Here is an 18595-nt window from a genome sequence, read left to right as displayed (position 1 = left end):
CTTAACAAACCGGCCGCCCTCCTCGGTTATGGCTAGAAAGGATCCGTCTTGTGTAAAACTCTCGCGAGAGTTTGGCTGAATGTCACGTGGCTGAATGTTTACGTTTGGCAGCCAGCCTTTCAGTTACGATCGTTAACATCAGTTGGCCACAGCAAATGATGGTGAGAAGCTAAACTATCTATTAATTATGTCAATTACAGGGAGTGTGATTGTTGAAATAGGGTGTTAGCGGTCTTGTTGGTGTTCAAAGAAGAATGACAACACTGTAGATCACCAACACTATGGTTTATTTTTTATTCACAGGCAAGTCAACGTTGTCGCAGTAAAAGTCCCAAGATAGCTCCTGGTGCAATAAAATGTTCCCTTGCAGTGTTTTACTATTAAGTCTGATGTTTCTCTATTAATATTGCTGCTGCATTAATGTGTATGTTGCATCATGTTACTGCTGTAGATGTTTTTCCGAGCCGCTCCGATTACAACGAGAGTTACAACGAGAACGTGACGTCATATTTACACTAGACGGATCCTTTCTAGCCATAACCGCCCTCCTCTGACAGACAATCCAAAATGGCAGCCTCTATCGGGAGACTTCTGAGGACATCTGTGAGTGAAACTTCTCCAACATAGCGTCACATGTTTATATTTAAAGTATTTATGCTTAGTATGCTATTTATTATTAACTAATAACTGTGTCAATAGCAGGAAACGATGTATTTGTGTACTCGCACGTGTGTTGCACATTTAAGTGAACCCGAGCACCAACTGACACAGTACTGACAAACCTCTGGTCCGCGGCCGCTGTTGTGTACTAAAATGGGTTACAAAATATATCCAGTTAATCTTCTTAAATCTTGTTAGCAGTGCATGTAAGGATTCATTCTAAAGTTGGAGCAACAGAAGTAGCTTTGCTTGGTAGGTTACTCAATTATGTTATATTAACCATGCAAATAAATACATGAATGTGATTTAATAACGTCTTTATGTTGCTGCACGACTTGGGTCTGTGAAAGCTAAAAGTGCTGAGCCACCGACTCTGTATGTTTGTTTCTCAATCTGCTGAGTATATCTGCATGTGTTACATTATAAATCATTCCACACAATGGACCCTTTCCCCCCCAATTAGAATAGCATTACATCATACAAAAGTATGTTAAATGCAATTTTACACTGTGCCAGCTAACGAGCACACATACATGTAATATTTTCCTGGTCTTGATGTTTTTAGGTATTGTGTAATATTTGCATATAATCAGAGTAGCAGTAACATGTTTGAACAATATCCTTAAAAAGACAAAGTTAGTTAAATGATCAACTTTAAATCAAATTAAATACAAAGAAAATCATCCTTTATTTATTACAGAACACTCCATTACTAATACTAGTTAACTAACCTGTCAGAGAATGCAATATAAATATATCATTTTTGGTATTTTCTTCACGGACACATTATTTTCTAATTCCACAACATTGACTTCACATCAGACCTGCAGTTATTTTTAACGTGCTTGTCCTAACTCTCATTATTAACACCAATTAGAGCTTTCTCAGCAGGTGTTCTGCTCTTGGCCGCTGATGGAGATCCCTGCTGTGATATCACTGTTCAGAGTGTGATCACAACAAACTCTCCATGGCTGAGTGCAGCGTCGTCTTTTTCATATTATGACAAATCCGGGAATGATCCTAAACTAAGCATTTTATATCACACGTGGTGGTCCATGTTGGCATAACAGAACTGTAGATATTTATACAAAAAAACATGCACTTTGATAATAATTACATTATTATATGGGGCTTCATATCTACAAATAATCAAATAGGACTAATATGTCTCAATACAATTGAAACAGACATGGATGGTTCATCCTTTATACATAAGTATTGTGAAGTTACTCACAAAATATCTTGAGATTTTCTTTCCAGTGTATTTCTGGATTGTTCATGTTGAATTTCTAAACATTTTTAAGGCTAAGGTTGCAGCAGGAGGGTTGAAAGTCACAGCCTCCTGTCAGCATGGAGCGTCTGGAGCTAGGAGGATCCTCAGCGCGCCGTCACTGCAGAGAGCCGGTTTCGCTACCAGTATGTACCTAAGTCACACGATACACAGTCGAATGCTGATTAAACTCTACAGCACACACCATTTATTGTCCGTCTAAAAATGTATCTGAGACCATTTGAATTACTTCATATGTAAACGTAATCTCTTTGACTTGAGGGCAAAACACGGGAGATTGGTTTGGCCAATTGTGTTTATTGTTTGAAGTTTTTCACTAAATAATCACCAAATCTATATTGTTCTCTCAAAGATGTTTCAGTGTCAAGAAGCGGTTATCTTCATGTGCAGGATAATATGCATCATTTGTTGTTCTCTGGAGTTGTTATAAAAGCAAATCCTCAGGTTATAGCTAAGCAATAATATCAGAATATTAAACATTTTGTTTTTGTTATTTAAATTTATTTCAATAATACATGTTACGCCTTATCTTAGCACATGTAAAATATTCAAAAAAATGTTTGGTTAACTTACTGATCAGTTTACTGTGTACACTGTCAGGTTCTTTACAGTTGCACAAACAGGCATGTTCCATCAATGTTATAAATAAGATTGCACACAGAGTTCTCTGTACTATACACTGTATGTTCCCTTGTTCTTACTAGGCAAATAGTTAGAAAGAATAAATGGTCTTTTCCATATCAGGCTCTTCCAGATGGGCCCCTGCTGTCACCCAGGCAGCTCCTGATTTCAAGGGCACAGCTGTCAGCAATGGTGAGTTCAAGGAGATGAGCCTCGCTGACTTCAAGGGCAAATACCTGGTCCTCTTCTTCTACCCACTGGACTTGTGAGTGTTTGTGACATGGAAAAAAGAAGAAGGGCTCTTAATACCCTTTGATTGAAATGCACATTGACTGATATTATACTTTTATGTTGCTCAGTAGATTGTTGAATGAAAGTCATCTCGTTTGAAAAAAGAAAAAACATTATTAATTTGTTTCCAAACATAAAATGGTAACATGAGACAAAAAGCAGTAAAATAGCAGTTCGTGTAAAAGAAAAAGAAAAAGAAAAAATAAACTTTTACAAAAAAAACCTGAGAGCAGTCCCAGCCAACCCTTACAGTAAAGCAAAAATGAGAAATTCAGTTCCACATGTCCATGCAAATGCTCGGTTACTTATCAAACATAACATTTCATCCACCCACAACAGGCTGTTAAACCAGACTTGTATAATAAAAGTCCTCTCAATTAAGAGGTCATATTATGTGCATTTGTATTGTGTGCCTCTACTGTGACATGTTTACATGCTTCAATGTTTAAAAAGGTCTTTATTTTTCTCATACTGCTTTGCTGCAGCACCTGGCTGGCACCTTAGCCTATCATGTACAATGTGTTGGATCAAGTGATGTCACAATGTTACCGAAGTAAACAATGGAGTAAAATCGAAGTGTTTCAGGCAGGGTGGAGTGTGTAGGAGAGAAACTCCCTCTGGAGGGAACTTTGGGATTTGAGCCTTTGCAGAACATTTACATGGACAAAAACCTATATAACACTACAGGGAAAGGAACGCCCCAAACAGCATAATAGGGCCCCTTTAATTGTCTTTAGGTGTGAATTTGGTCAGATAATATTTCCTCACTGAATCTTTTTTTTCTCTTTGTTTCAGCACCTTTGTATGTCCGACAGAGATCATCTCATTCAGCGACAAGGCCAACGAGTTCCACGATGTTAACTGTGAGGTGGTGGGCGTGTCTGTGGACTCTCACTTCACCCACCTGGCGTGGATCAACACGCCACGCAAGGTGCTCCCCCTCTTTGATCATTATTCAGAAACTGACTAGGTGCAGAGTTCAACTCGCTGACTTTTTCCATTCATTCTTTGATCTGGGTCACAAAGGAGCGTTGGCAAATGACTGACTGTATGTCTGATGTGTTTACTGCAGTAGTAGTGTCAGTTACTCTAACAGGTGTTGTTTCCTGGTGTTCTGTCAGACTGGAGGCCTGGGTCACATCCACATCCCCTTACTGTCCGACCTCAACAAGCAGATCTCTAAAGACTACGGGGTGCTGCTGGAGGGTGCAGGCATCGCACTGAGGTAAGTCAGTCATTTATACACGTCTGACAACAGGGAAATATCACTAATTTATCTTTTTACAACAAAGGGTAGAAAACGGAATAGTTAGGAAGCTTCAAGCATAATTGGCATTCAAATGCACATCCATTCATCCTGTTTAAAGCCAGTGTTACCGCACGGTTGCAGATAAAGTATACGCCACATTATAATTGTTAGAATTACAGTTGCAAGAAAAAGTATGTGAACCCTTTGGAATTACCTGGATTTCTGCATAAGTTGGTCATAAAATGGAGGAAGCCACTGCTGTGCAGAAAAAACATTGCTGCACGTTTGAAGTTTGCAAAAGAGCACCTGGATGTTCAACAGCACTACTGGCAAAATATTCTGTGGACAGATGAAACCAAAGTTGAGTTGTTTGGAAGGAACACACAACGTTATGTGTGAAGAAAAAAAGGCACAGCGCACCAACATCAAAACCTCATCCCAACTGTGAAGTATGGTGGAGGGAGCATCATGGTTTGGGGTTGCTTTGCTGCCTCAGGGCCTGGACAGATTGCCATCATCGACGGAAAAATGAATTCTCAAGTTTATCAAGACGTTTTGCTGGAGAACTTAAGGCCATCTGTCCACCAATTGAAGCTCAACAGAAGATGGGTGATGCAACAGGACAACGACCCAAAGCACAGAAGTAAATCAACAACAGAATGGCTTCAACAGAAGAAAATACGCCTTCTGGAGTGGCCCAGTCAGAGTCCTGACCTCAACCCAATTGAGATGCTGTGGCATGACCTCAAGAGAGCGATTCACACCAGACCTCCCAAGAATATTGCTGAACTGAAACAGTTTTGTAAAGAGGAATGGTCCAAAATTCCTCCTGACCTTTGTGCAGGTCTGATATGGAACTATAGGAAACGTTTGGTTGAGGTTATTGCTGCCAAAGGAGGGTCAACCAGTTATTAAATCCAAGGGTTCACATACTTTTTCCACCCTGCACTGTGAATGTTTACATGGTGTGTTCAATAAAAACATACAAACATATTGTTTGTGTAGTTTTAGCTTAAGCAGACCGTGTTTGTCTATTGTTGTGACTTAGATGAAGATCAGAACACATTTTATGACCAATTTATGCAGAAATCCAGGTAGTTCCAAAGGGTTCACATACTTTTTCTTGCAAATGTATACAATTATCTTCTAGCGGTCGCTGTGTACGATTGTGTGATCCAAAAATTTCTAATGACTGTTTTCATTTTCTTAATGCCAGTGCGAGTGTACATTTTGTCATCGGTTTTTTCATTTGTTTTGTAGAGAACTACAAAAGTGGTTTTGATTAATTATTTTTTGTCCTTCAGAGGCCTGTTTCTCATCGATCCAAACGGCGTGGTGAGACACATGAGTGTGAACGACCTTCCAGTGGGCCGCTGTGTAGAAGAGACGCTGCGCCTGGTGAAGGCCTTCCAGTTTGTGGAGACTCACGGTGAGGTGTGTCCAGCCAGCTGGACCCCAGAGTCCCCGACGGTGAGTCTCTCAACCTCTGATGCCATGAGACTCCAACACCATCAACCCATGCACTGAGACTGCAGTGTTAAGATCTGTTGCAAACGGTCTTTTCTTTGATCATGTTAGAAGTGTGTAGAAACTGTTGTGCTTCAAGTAAATCAGTTTTTAACGCTCAGTTTTTTTAACTTTTCAGATCAAACCAACACCAGAAGGATCCAAGGAGTACTTTGAAAAAGTCAACTAAAGACGGAATTCATAACTAACAATACATGTACACTTAGTTTACAGTTTAAATATCCATTTGTTGAGTACGCTAATAAATATATTCTTTATAAATGTCAGCTCTTTGTTTTGAAACTGAATGTGCTATTCCTCCTGATGATTGAACCGAATGTAATTTACATTGGCATAAAAGAGAAACACATCTCTAGTAACTCCAAAATATGTAGCCTCAGTGAAAACCACACTTAATAACCCCTGTACATAAACATGTTTATTTTCTCTTTTTACAGCAAGTTAATATGCAGGTTCAGAATGTCTAATCAGACATTGGTACACAACATGAGGTGCCAAAATCAACTTCAGTGGGGAGAACTGGAAATTAGAAAAAAAAAGGCATTGCCACTTCTCATACAAGTAGGGTACATACTGTATTTACACAAAATGGGGGGGGAAAGCGTTTGAAACACTCCGCAGCCAGCACTGCGTGTGGTTATGAAAACATCTAGTTTTTAAGTGTACATAAACTTCACCTTGTACAGTATGTTTGCGGAAACAAAGCCATCGCCTCATTGCTTCTGACATTCACAAATTATGTTTGGGGTTAGCGTTAGAAAAGAACAGAAGGGGAAAGGGCTTACCAGAGGATGCAGAGGCTTTTAAAGCTTTAAATAATATAAGAAATCAAAATAAAAAGAGTCCACAAGCACGGCGTCAAAATGTACCTTTTACACTTTGAGAAGATGCTCACAATCAGAGGGGAAAACAAATCTCGACAGCACTGACTGAAGAAGTGGAATTTGATGAGCAGATGGTTTGGTAAACTTCATGCAATATCAGGCAAGATGTAACAGCGCCACCAGCCCCATCCCAAACGAGGAAAAGAAAAACCTTTTTTTGTTTAGATTTAAAAAAAAGAAAACACCCTGTAGTAAATCTGTACAACGAAAATACATTTGGGATCTACGTCTAAAGGTACATTATTAAGGTTATATACACTCCCACCCATCCATATATTATCTTTACAAGTAGACTTCATTCAAACCCAAACATTAAGAAAACCCCGGGTGAACGGGGAAATGGGATCACATCAAACATCCATTTAAAAATTGGTTTTCTTACTGTACCTCAACCGTTGATAAGTCCCTCTGTTCTCGTCTGTACAGTGAACTACAGCAGGACTAAAATCTCCCTCAAAAACTGGATGGATTGCTACTGTAACGGAATTAAGAATCGTCAAAACGGGGGAATGACTCTTGACTTGTTAATCTTTTTTTGCAGTGGACATTAACCAAAACAAACCTTTACTGCGTGTTAACAATATTTCAAGGGACTTCAAGAATACAAAATAGAAATGGAGTCAGAACACGGCGCAAAAGCCAACTCCAATATTCTGACTGAACAGAACGTAGGCTCTCAATACACTTAGGCCTCTTCACTGAAGAGAGCTACACTATCCCAGCGATAAACGTGAATGTTCTCTGGTCTCAGGTGGGACTGGGTTGGAAAATATGTCAGCCTTAAACATTTGCCCAACGTTTGTTTGAAACAACTCATAAAAACAGAACCTTGTGTTTGAAATCTCTTTCCGCAGACTCTGAGTTGCAGCGTTGAAATTCATTCAGAAAAAAGAAGAAAAAAGAAACGACATTGTACAAAGTGAGATTCTCACATTCTCTTTGCAAGGGAAAAAAGAGGAATAAAGAATGACTTGTGCCCGCCGTCTTTCAGGATACACGAGGCAAATGCATTTATATCCCTGTGATGCTGCTTCGCTTCTTTAGTCAATTTTTACATTTGTGTAGATCTTCCTCACAAAGGCACTTGTTCCCATGTATCCAACGGCACCTGGAAAACAACAGAGTTCAGTGAGTTTCTTTAAGGTGGCCTGGCAACTGCAAGCACTTTGTTGGTTAATCCATCACAGGACGAGGGAAATGATTACTGGTGAAGGTATCCAATAAAGGTGACATCCCAGCAACCCTGAAGGAGGTGGTGCACACAGAGAAAGGTGTACAGTACCAGCTGTGGTTGGGGAAGTACTTTGGGGGGACTTTGGGAGTTTAGCCTTTGCAGTGCACAAAATCATATATTACTGTACAGAAAGGGAAAAAAAACTAAAACCTAATAGGGCCCCTTTAACCAAGCACTAGTTGGCTGCAGAGTGAAGATGTTTGCTTCCCACAATCAAACCGACATGATCACTAGCAATATTGACGTTAAAAAAAAACAGGCACGGCTCAGAAACAAATCAAGCACTTTAACTAACTAACCAGCTGGCTTCACCTTTGGGGAGTCGTCTCTCACTGTGCACCCAGCAGCTGTTAAAAACTTTCCTGATTGATGCGGCTGCAATCCATAGTAGAATAATTATGAACTGTTTATTTCTTGTTTGACCATCTGCTCTATTGTTTAAATGCCTAAAGCAGAAATCAGACGGGTGCTCCTGCCCGAGGGATTCAACTCGGAGTGTCAGAGACTGCCGTCGGGCCAATTTTGTGCTTCGGGATCATTGTGCCAACGATTCAATTTCAGGAACGTGCACCTCCTCATGAACAGACAGTATTCATCAAGTTGAAACAAGACGTTTACAACAGGTTTGTACAGCTATGAGGTTTGCTGAGTCTGACCTGGAACACTTATACAAGCAAACGTCACAGAAAAGTAAGAGGTTTAAGAGGGTTCTTTGGGAAGCTGCAGAAACATATTACGGAGCTCTGCATATTCGCTAATAATTCACATAACTGTTTTGCCAAAACATCTTTCACATTCATGAAAAAGGCAGTATTTTCCAAGTAAAGCAATATATTTTGCAATGACTTTTTCAAATAAATTGAATTTTGTGAGTGTTATGAGTCGAGAAGGGATGTATTTCTTTTAATGCTGTCAAAATTATCGCGTTAACTGCGGTAATACATTTTTTGAATTAATTGCGTTAAAATATTTAACGCATGCGCAGAATGGCCCGCCCCATACATCCCACCAGTGGCAGCGCTGGGGTAGGCTACAGCCATACTAAGAAATGGCTTAGCCCCACCATGAAAAATGATGTTAAAGTAAGCAAAATAAAGTCCGCCAACTCGCGCAGAGTAAATTGCACAGACAGCAGTTAGTAAGATTGATTTCAGTAGCCACAACATTACCAACACGTAATGAAATAAGACCCCACGGTTTGATGATTGATGGGTGTGTGGGCTGTCTTTCATTTTGACACACAGAACAATGTTATAATAAACATACATACATACTGTATGTTAAATGGATATATCCGCCTTCTTTCATTAATCTTTCCATTCCCACAACAATATACATAAAGAAATGGCATATTTTGGACATAGTTTGAATGGTGATTAATCATGATTAATTAATTTTTAAGCTGTGATTAATCTGATTAAAAATGTTAATCGTTTGACAGCCCTAATTTCTTTACTCTGGAAGGTCCTAGAGTATTAAAGCAACTATATTTGAGACTCACCACACATGATTCCTAGAGAGGTGCTGAACACAGCCATGTAGCCAAAGTAGAAGGACGTCTGGAAGAGCCCGTACATCCTGAAATGCACCAAAGAGAAACATTTAACAAATGCATTTCATTGCTTTTGTACTCTCTTGATTGTATATGACCTGTGTGCTTGATAGTGTTACACTTACTTAGTTTTGAAGAAGTAGTAGTAAAAGGAGTACATGTAAACATAAACAGCAGTGGATGCAGCGGAGAGGAAGCTTGTCCATTGCCTAGAAAAGAGAGAAAACCAAAGTTAGTTAGGTAGGTCATTGTTTGGTGCATTAATCCTTCTCTCAGCTCTGGATTAGACACTAATGCAGGTGAACAAGAGGCTGACTGCAAGGGAGTAAATTATTTCCCAACACTAAACTCTAGGACATTAATTTGAACGCATAACATTTACTTTCCTACTACTATGGGTCTTTCATTCAATGGGTTTGGGGGACGATTTGAAGCGTGGGGTGACAGGAGTTGTTGGGAGCATTGCCATAACTACCCTTAGTTTCTTTCTTTTAGGATTCCTTTATTGTTCATCGCTTAAAAGGGTTTTTAATAGAAGACAAATGATTTGCAGGTCTTTTCTCCCAAACAGGGCCAGGGAAATAAAAACCCATTCAAAGACTAAATAAACCAGTGTTAGTTCAAATTCAGTGTTTCTGTGAAGGTGTTTGGCTGATGCTGAAGTGTGTTCAGCTTCTTTCTCTGATAACTTGAGACCCCATGACTAAATTCCCTTATCGGATAAAAATATGCTGTAATGGACTATCTTCAAAGTGTGTCCAATAAAAACCCGTAGCTTCAAACTAGATGGAAAGTCATATATCGATGCCGACTCCTGCCTAGAGAGGAAACGACAGCACTACAGGCGATTCAAATTATGGATTTTGCTAGGTTTAAGTTACATATTGTATCTTTCACTGTGCGGGGAAGGTTGCTGTCAACACTGGTGCCAAACTCTCACCATCTGTAGTCCTCGGCGTTGAGCAGGAAGTACGTGCACACGATGGTGACGCACACGGTCACGATGCACAGGATGACCAGGACCAGCATCATGAAGCCGTACACGTAGTAGATTTTGTAGGCCCAAAAGGACGTGAAGATGAAGTACCTGAAGAAGAGAAGACAGGAAACTTGTCACCTGCCGCAAAGACAAACTTGCTACATAAAAGAAAAACGTTCAGTTCTACAGCAATGACTTACATTTCAATGAAAATAGAGCCGAACGGAAGGATCCCTCCGAGGCAGACGATGACAGCCGGCTCCATGAACCTGACACAAGGTAACAAAGGGTGTGTGACTTAAAGTGTTATGAGAAGGAAAATGGAGACAGATTGGAAACTCAAGATAAGTCTGACAGCGGCCTCAAGTCACAGCTGCCCACACAGCCTCTGAAGGCTGTAAATGTTCATGCACTCGGTTTATTGCTTGATATTTTTCATTATCCTGAGAGGATGTGTAGACAGCAATGCCATTTCCTACTTGTCTAACATTTTAACACCAACCCTACAACGCTTAGGATTCATTTCATGCGTCAAGTACAACTTCCTCACTGCCTATTGATCACCCTTCTCTCTACAGCGATGTAAACACGGCATGCCCGGTGCTACACTTCAAGAATCTTGAAGTGTAGAATCAGCTATTCTATTGACTTTTCCATTCCATTTTTCCATAACGGCCATTTAAACTTCAAATGTTTTATTTACATTTCAATAGCGAATGCTTTAAAAGAAGGAGAAAATAATGACTCAAACTTTCATTCAGTCGATTTCCCCACTGTTGCATGACAGAGAAAACACTGCAGGAACCATCTTTTTCCCAAATACCCCTTCCATTTTTTATTTGTTTTCAGTCGACAATAGTTTAAGAGCCCCATCATCATTATTGAACCGTAGCAATTCAATTGGGCTTGAAACATTTCAGGAAGCTGTTTCCTTAAGTCCTCTTCAGTTTACTCAGTGGTTAAAGGACTGGCTTATGTAAAGCCAGTTGAGTACCACTTGAAATGTTTGGCTCTATGAAACCTGATGTACTTATATGATTCTGTTTTCTTCAAGGTTGTATCTTCCTGGTCGAATGTACTTATTGTAAGTCGCTTTGGATAAAAGCGTCAGCTAAATGCAATGTAATGGTTAGACTGAAGAGTGTGTTCAGCTGGTGTTCCAATAGTGCTGACTCGAGACTAACCTGTTATTATCTTAATCTGCACACATTTCGTTGCTACCCTTCACATTTTCAACCATTGATTGGTTGTTTTCTTTTATTCTTATTGAACTGTTGCTCAGGGGTATCTTTGTCTCTTTCTGCTCTTTTGATCGTCAGTCTGGTTGAACCATTGTACAGCGTTTGCTTCTCCAAGTACAAAACAAACCCTTACTACAAAATAACATCTATTAGTAAAAAGCCTGTACTTCAAGCTGAAGCACACAATACCACTCAAATGAGCTGCTGCCATACAGCTTGCTGGAGACCAATATAACAGGCCTGGAACTAGGACTAATGTTTAAAGAAAATGGAGCAGTCCTTTTAGCTATCTGACTGTACCTATTCAAGCTCTTATGTCTCCATTTAATATACCCAACATTTGCTTTTGTAACTGCTTATTATAATTGTAAATTAAACATATTTGTTTTCCTAGAAAAAAACAAAGTAACAATTCTTATGATGTTATATTAGGCTCTGTACAACATACAACAAACGTATGTATATGTGTGAGGCCACACTCACCACTTCTTCTCAGGGATGGGTCTCGGCACGGCGTTCACTCGGCAGGGGAAGTTCGGCTGGCCGGACAGATTCCTCCCCAGAATTGTTCCCACAAGGTTAAGAGGCAGGATGACAAAGAAGCAGATAGAGCAGACAGCAACCTGCAGGCAACACACACGTTTAATATACAGGGTGTTCTCAGATACACCATCTCAACTGTCCTTTTGACTGTGTCCTAGAAATTCAATTGGTTTAAAGGGGCCCTATATTGCCCCTTTTCCAGTTCATATTTCGTTCCTCTACTGGGACATGTCTCCATGCTTTAATGTTCAAAAAGCTCTTTATTTTTCTCACACCGTCTGTGCTGCAGCATCTCTTTTCACCCTCGGTCTGAAACCAGAGCCCAGTCTGCTCTGATTTGTTTGGTCAACTAGTTATATATGTCCCGCCCCTAAGCCTATTACATACAATGTGTTGGAGGGCTAGCCAATAGAGGCGCAAGCGTTAACTTCCATACTATAAACATCGCTATTTCACAAAGGACTACAATCGACAGTTACAATTGTTTTAAGATGCTTGATTGTTAGCTTTCCCTTATATAAAATAGTCTGATATAGAAGTACAAATGCAAATAAATAAGACAAAGTGATGACAAATGCATATAGTAATGCGGTTATTATCAGAATACCTTCAGGTTTAGCCAAAACAATCTACGACTGCCCCAACATTTTTCGGATGAAATAACGCTGTAGTTGGATCATGGCTATTTGGTGGTTTGATTTTAATATCGTTACTTGACACTTGATGGATCTCATGTTGCACTGATAAACACTTAACAACTCTGGCGTGTTGTGTGGAGCCGACAAACAGCTGTTTGCAATTAAGTATCTGAGGAGTTTATCTGGAAAGCATTCATGGTTTTGTTTTCTTGCCATTCAGTTTGGAAACTTTGGGAGTAAATGCACAATTAAACTCATCAGAGTTGAGAAACTGCTATGAGTTAGGGTCCCGGCGTCATGTGGAATGTATTTTATAGGATGTGATCTGTTTTTAATGTTCTCAGATGAGGAAAGGATCATTTTCTAGCCTGAACATTAACTAACTCAATGAAGAAAAAAAACCACCTTGTCATTGCTCCAGGCTGATATAGATAAAGTCTACATCATATCACACAGCCACACAAACTGAAGCTGTTGACTGGGAAGATGCTGTTCATATCTTTGTGGTTTTTAGGGAGGTGTTACTGTGTCAAAACCCACCATGGTGCCAAATGGGATGGCTCTGGAGGCGTGGTAGTAGATAGCGATGAAGTTGATGAAGAAAGCCGTCCCGCACACCATGGCTGGGATCAGGAACGCTCCGATGAACATTTGCTTTATCCATCTTCTGCCTGGATTGTTCAGACAAATCAAACAGAATCATGAGACATGTGTGACAGGAAATAAAGAGAGGAGAGAACGTGAGGCATTGAAATGTTTTGTATTACCTCCTTGTTTTGCGTACAAGCTTCCCCCAAAGTAGCCATTGACAGGGGAGGTGGCGGCGTACACGAAGATGGCTGTGCTCAGCATGGATCCTCTCCTGCAGAGAGAACCGAGGTATGAGTGGAGCTCTGAGAGGTCTCTACTCTCTCAGCGTCTGTGTTTTCCTACACTGACGTCTAAACACACATCTCTTTCTCTAAGCTACATTTTAACAGAGCGCTTAAAAAAGGGACCGTTTTTCCAAAATCAATAATAAACATTTAAACTAAGCTTGTCAATAAATATTAAATATTGTCCTTTTAAATTACACTCTACATAACGTTAAAGAAAAAACACATGCAGAGTAACTTTCGGTCAACACAATCGTTTATTTCCTTTATTAACGCAATACCATTTTTAGTTTTCCTCTAATATCCCGTTCAGTCTCTTTCCTTATTCGTACAGAAAACAATTCTTCCTATTTCATAGGGTTTATCAAACAGGATCCTCTCATTGTACCCCAAACACACAATGAGAACAATAAGCTACCAGGCAGTTAGCTACTCACTCTGTGTACAGATCCTCCACCATGGCGACGATGATGACGATGAAGGAGACGGAGAAGATCTGGCAGCCGGAGCCGATGAGCGAGGAGAACATCATGGGATGGCTGGACGGCCGAAACACGTCACCGTGAACCTGCTTCCACCCGTATTCATCTCCCAGGTCTCGGTCCTGATGGAGAACAGGGACAATGCAAAATCAGAAGGAGTTCATAAAAACAAAGCACACAGTTACACAGCATGGAATCACACCTTCCATCACCTATATTAAAGTACAAAGATAGGAATAGGAAAAACAGAAAGAGAAAAGGAATGGAAATCACAAAAATAAACGCTTTAATTCAAATTTAACATCAACAAATAACAATGTTCTAATTTCTAAAGCTATTTATAACTTACCATGTCATCCATTTCCTCCTCTTTGCTATACCTGGCGTAATCCTTTCTTAGTGTTCTCATCAGAATCATGGACACCAGACCCACCAAGAAAATCACCATCATGAAGGAGTTGAAGATGGAGAACCAGTGAATCTAAAAGTAAAGACAATTATTATTATTTTAAAAAGTAACAATTTTCTAAAGATTTTTATATCAAAACCATAATGTACCAAATATCAAAAGGCTCAATAACAAACCATGGACTATCGATTTGTGCGAAAAAAGTAATAAAAAAAACATGCTGAATCCATTACTCTTATCTAAAAATACTGCTTTTTCTTTAACGCTTGTTCTCAGTTGGCTCAGCTTCTCTCTACAAAGTCAGGGCAGGACACAAAGTTATCTTCCATTAGCTGGTGGATACAAAAATATATAGATGACATGGAAATCAGTCTAACTTCCTTTTTTTATAGAGAGCCCAGCTGATGGCCTGCTACAAAAGCAGTTTGAGTCAAAGAGTCAGCCAAAGGTTAACAGACCTGCAGATTACACCAAACGTTTCGTAGTACGAGGCTCAACTTGTGCTTTGTGATCAATCATAAGCGCCCTGTTAAAACAAGCCATCGGTGCTCTCGGCTTACACGATGCAGCGCAAACAATGACATATAACTCACCCTGTGCTGAAAGAAGGATGGATCCAGGTACTTGTCGAATCTGTCTTCAAACTTCACATCCGACTTCTTCCATTTCACCTGTGACAGGAAGGGTTTACATTCATATTTTGACTAGAAACACTTCATTTATACGACTACCCGAGGCGACACTACTTTATACGACATGAGATTAAAAGACAAACACTAGAGTCATGAAATATAGTACAATATAAAAAGAACCACTGTGTGGATCTTATACTCACCGAGTAGGACATGGCTATTCTTGTGTTTGGCACGAGTCGGACTTTGCCTTCACTGGTCAGATTCACATCAACGATTCTGTTGCCATTGAAGCCGATCTCCAGCTTCTTGTACGTCCACAGGTAATGATCTTCTCCATTCTCATCCGCCTCACCAACAATACCTTTAATAACATTTACATGCGTTGAATTATTATTCTGGTTCTTTCAGAAGAGGTCAAACGGACAGGGCAAACAAAGCGGGTCTCTACTGGCCTCCCATAAACAATCTGATGCAAAGTCTCTGAGCATATCAGTTTAATGCAAAACAATTGCTCTGAAGCGACTCAACAGGATGCTCGTGTTATCATGTATAAAGAACACACTCATACAATGTTGCCATTTATACATTTGAATCCCAATGTTGCCATTACTCTTTTATATTTAAGTAGGGCAACTTTATTATTGATCATGACCTTATTTAAGATTGTTTGATTTTCACAGAAGACAGGATTTTCACTATCTGTGATGCAATAAACATATGATTCTCTGTGAACACTGGAGATAACCAATAGATGTTGATGGGCACTGTTATTAGTCGAGTTAACCATCCTTAGGAGGCTAACTAACATAAGACACTGGAAGTGTTGCTGCAAGTGTGTTGTGGGAAAGAAGTGATTAACTACAGATGCTGCTGCATAACCTACGTCAAACATCAACGTCTCAGACGTGATAAGAGCAATTGTTTGATTACCACGCTGGCGAACCGGACATGAGGTTAAAGTCTATATTTGTTTATTGTGAGTAAGGCCTGTGTGTGCAACTTAAAATACGGTCTTAGTAATTGCCAGAGTCCCACCCACTACCAACAACTTCAGCCTGGACGGTTCTGTTAGAGTAGGAGTGACGCCTCTGTACAAACTATAACCACGTACTGTATAATAATTTCGCAGTGATCGCTTGTCACAGTTGCAGCATTAAGAAAAGTTTGACAGTGAAGCACTTTTTAACACATTCTAATGATGTATTTAATTATTTTGGTATGTCAAATTGGTTCCATATACCAATACATTTTCCATAAAGCATTCCAGTGAATAAAATGATTATAATATAATTAAATAGGAGGTTTTTCTGATGTTTTTGAGTATTTTTTTTTGCAGCATTTATCACAAATACAATCTGTCAAAATGTAACTGAAGACAGCAGCTAATCCACCAAAACACTGCATTGTTCAAGAGATTCTTGACAAAAAACCAAGCAAGAATAGCACAGAGCCACCACAAGTAATGAGTTGAATGCTTTTCAGTAAGCTATTTCAAACACAATACAAGTGTAGAGTAACTCCTGTAGTGAGTTGGCCAGTGATGAATGACTGGATAGTCCCACCCATGAATAAGAACTGGTTTAACTTCTCCAATAACAAGATAAACACACTGATACACAAGAAGCCGGGTCACTGCCAACCTTTGTAAAATGAACTCAGAATGGAAGATACCATTAGAAAATAAGTACTTTATAAACAGAGTAATAATAAAAGGAAAGCTAAAAAGCATGTGTATTTAGTATCCGCCAATTTATTAGAGCTATATCAAGCCTAGAAGGACATTTAGAAAAATTTAAGAAATGGATCACTTACCCCAGATAGGGAGGTCATCTATGTACATTTGGTACCAGTAATGATTCTTTATGGCGTAGACAAAGGCATCCCGTTTGGCTTTGTCCAGGTCAATCTCACAGTATGTTGTCTGCATGACTTCATCTACGAGAATCATAGATAACAAGTGAGAATTATGTTTGGGAAAGTCAGAGTACACCCACAAATGCAGAGACAAATGACAAAGTAGTATTGCAATGCTCTCATCAGTTGTGTGCCCAATAAGTCATTTTAACAGCAGAATACCTTTGAATCTGATGTCGAGGCCGCTGAATTCCAGCTCCACTCCCTGCAGAGCCTCTCCGAGGGTTTCATGGTAATGACTGATGGTCTTCTTGGAGCCCGCGCAGAAGGGCAAAGAGAAATACTTGTAGGTCTCCTGGCGGTTGTGGTAAGGCCCCACTGTGTTCATCCACAAAACTACCTCCTCCTTCTCTATGTACTGCAGAGGAAACACAAGGACTCTTGTTGTGAAGTCCAGGAATGCTAAACCAGTTCTTCTAGTCTCAGTGGTTTCATATTCTATATTTTCAACATTAAACAGATAAAGTGTGACTTTTAAATAACTCTGAATGTATGTTTACCCTCATAATAATGACCAAACTTAAACAGGTGTATTTAATTTAAACACCGGGGTTAAAAGGACTTGTCTGATGAAACGTTATCATCACATTTCCATTGAATCTTTTGCATTCAAACATAAGAAAATGCAACACACTTATCACTGCGTTTGTGAGACACAACTAAAAAAGTGGTGTACGTTAACGACGCTGCAGATAAGGAAGTAAACGTCAACGCGATATCCGTTTCCACTGAATTCATGCCTAAAACAGCCATTCCAAGTGACGAAGACACTTTAATAAATCATTAATAATGTGTTTATCAGTTTTAATTACGGCGTATGTGTGTAATAAAACGAAGGGAACAGAATAAATAGCGAGAGGCCATGACGTTTAGCTGTTGTTTCGGCATATGTCATGTTGGCTGAAATAACAGCCATCGCAGTCATCACTTCGGGGAAACCCTGTTTGTCTGGATTTCCTAAAAGCCTTTCACGTTTATAACGGCCGTACTCTTGATTTTGTTGAACAACTCACTAACGCTAGCAAGCCTAACTTGCAGTTTCCTCCGGTGCTCAAGGGAAGCTTGTGAAGACCAGTGAGGAAGACGTGCTAACAAGCTAGCTGCAAACGTTAGCTTTAAGCACTTAGGCCGATAAGTGGAAACAAGTTAGCTCGCTAATTCAATGCCTATATATTTAATAGCTCGCCAAATATCGATAAATAACCCAACAGGCCCAGGCGTGCACTCTCGTGTATGTAATTCTGTTTTCTTGCGTGCTAGCCGTCGCAGCTACAGTTAGCAGGTTACACAGAGCACAAACGTCCATTAATTTCAAGGCTCCCCCTTTTCAATCGGCCTCTCAAAACGGCGTCTTACCGTGTGTTCATGTTCATCTGCGTCGACAGGTAATAAAGCGCCCACTATAGCGAGAAAGGCTGCTGCTGCCACCTTCCACCTGGAAGATCCCATTATTTTCGGAGAAAGTATGCAGAAAGATTGGGGATGTTAGCTTTGTAGGGCTATCCCACCTTCTTCCTGGTTGTATGACAGAGGCAATTTTAGGGATGCTCTCGTACGCATATGGCGTAAG

At 39.9% G+C, this 18595-nt stretch overlaps 2 protein-coding genes across 2 annotated transcripts; one reads left to right on the top strand and one right to left on the bottom strand.

Moving 5' to 3' along the window:
• Positions 1–458: 458 nt before the first annotated feature.
• prdx3 (peroxiredoxin 3) lies at positions 459–5905 on the top strand. Its single transcript, XM_010781244.1, has 7 exons — positions 459–603; positions 1965–2076; positions 2696–2837; positions 3659–3794; positions 3985–4088; positions 5417–5582; positions 5758–5905. Exons 1-7 carry the CDS (start codon positions 568–570, stop codon positions 5806–5808), a joined length of 747 nt encoding a protein of 248 aa, XP_010779546.1. The 5' UTR covers positions 459–567; the 3' UTR covers positions 5809–5905.
• A 139-nt stretch (positions 5906–6044) lies between these two features.
• tm9sf3 (transmembrane 9 superfamily member 3) lies at positions 6045–18572 on the bottom strand. Its single transcript, XM_010781243.1, has 15 exons — positions 18382–18572; positions 17188–17383; positions 16924–17046; positions 15312–15472; positions 15070–15147; positions 14417–14548; positions 14023–14189; positions 13478–13572; positions 13251–13381; positions 12013–12152; positions 10489–10557; positions 10250–10396; positions 9435–9518; positions 9259–9335; positions 6045–7631 (listed from the first exon to the last, which is right to left on the bottom strand). Exons 1-15 carry the CDS (start codon positions 18472–18474, stop codon positions 7564–7566), a joined length of 1761 nt encoding a protein of 586 aa, XP_010779545.1. The 5' UTR covers positions 18475–18572; the 3' UTR covers positions 6045–7563.
• Between the last annotated feature and the right edge of the window lie 23 nt (positions 18573–18595).

This window comes from Notothenia coriiceps, unplaced genomic scaffold (assembly GCF_000735185.1).
Source record: "Notothenia coriiceps isolate Sejong01 unplaced genomic scaffold, NC01 NC01_scaffold00022909, whole genome shotgun sequence".
NCBI lineage: Eukaryota > Metazoa > Chordata > Actinopteri > Perciformes > Nototheniidae > Notothenia > Notothenia coriiceps.
The sequence above is the reverse complement of the archived record's forward strand: the minus strand, read 5'-3'. Positions and strand labels throughout refer to the sequence as shown.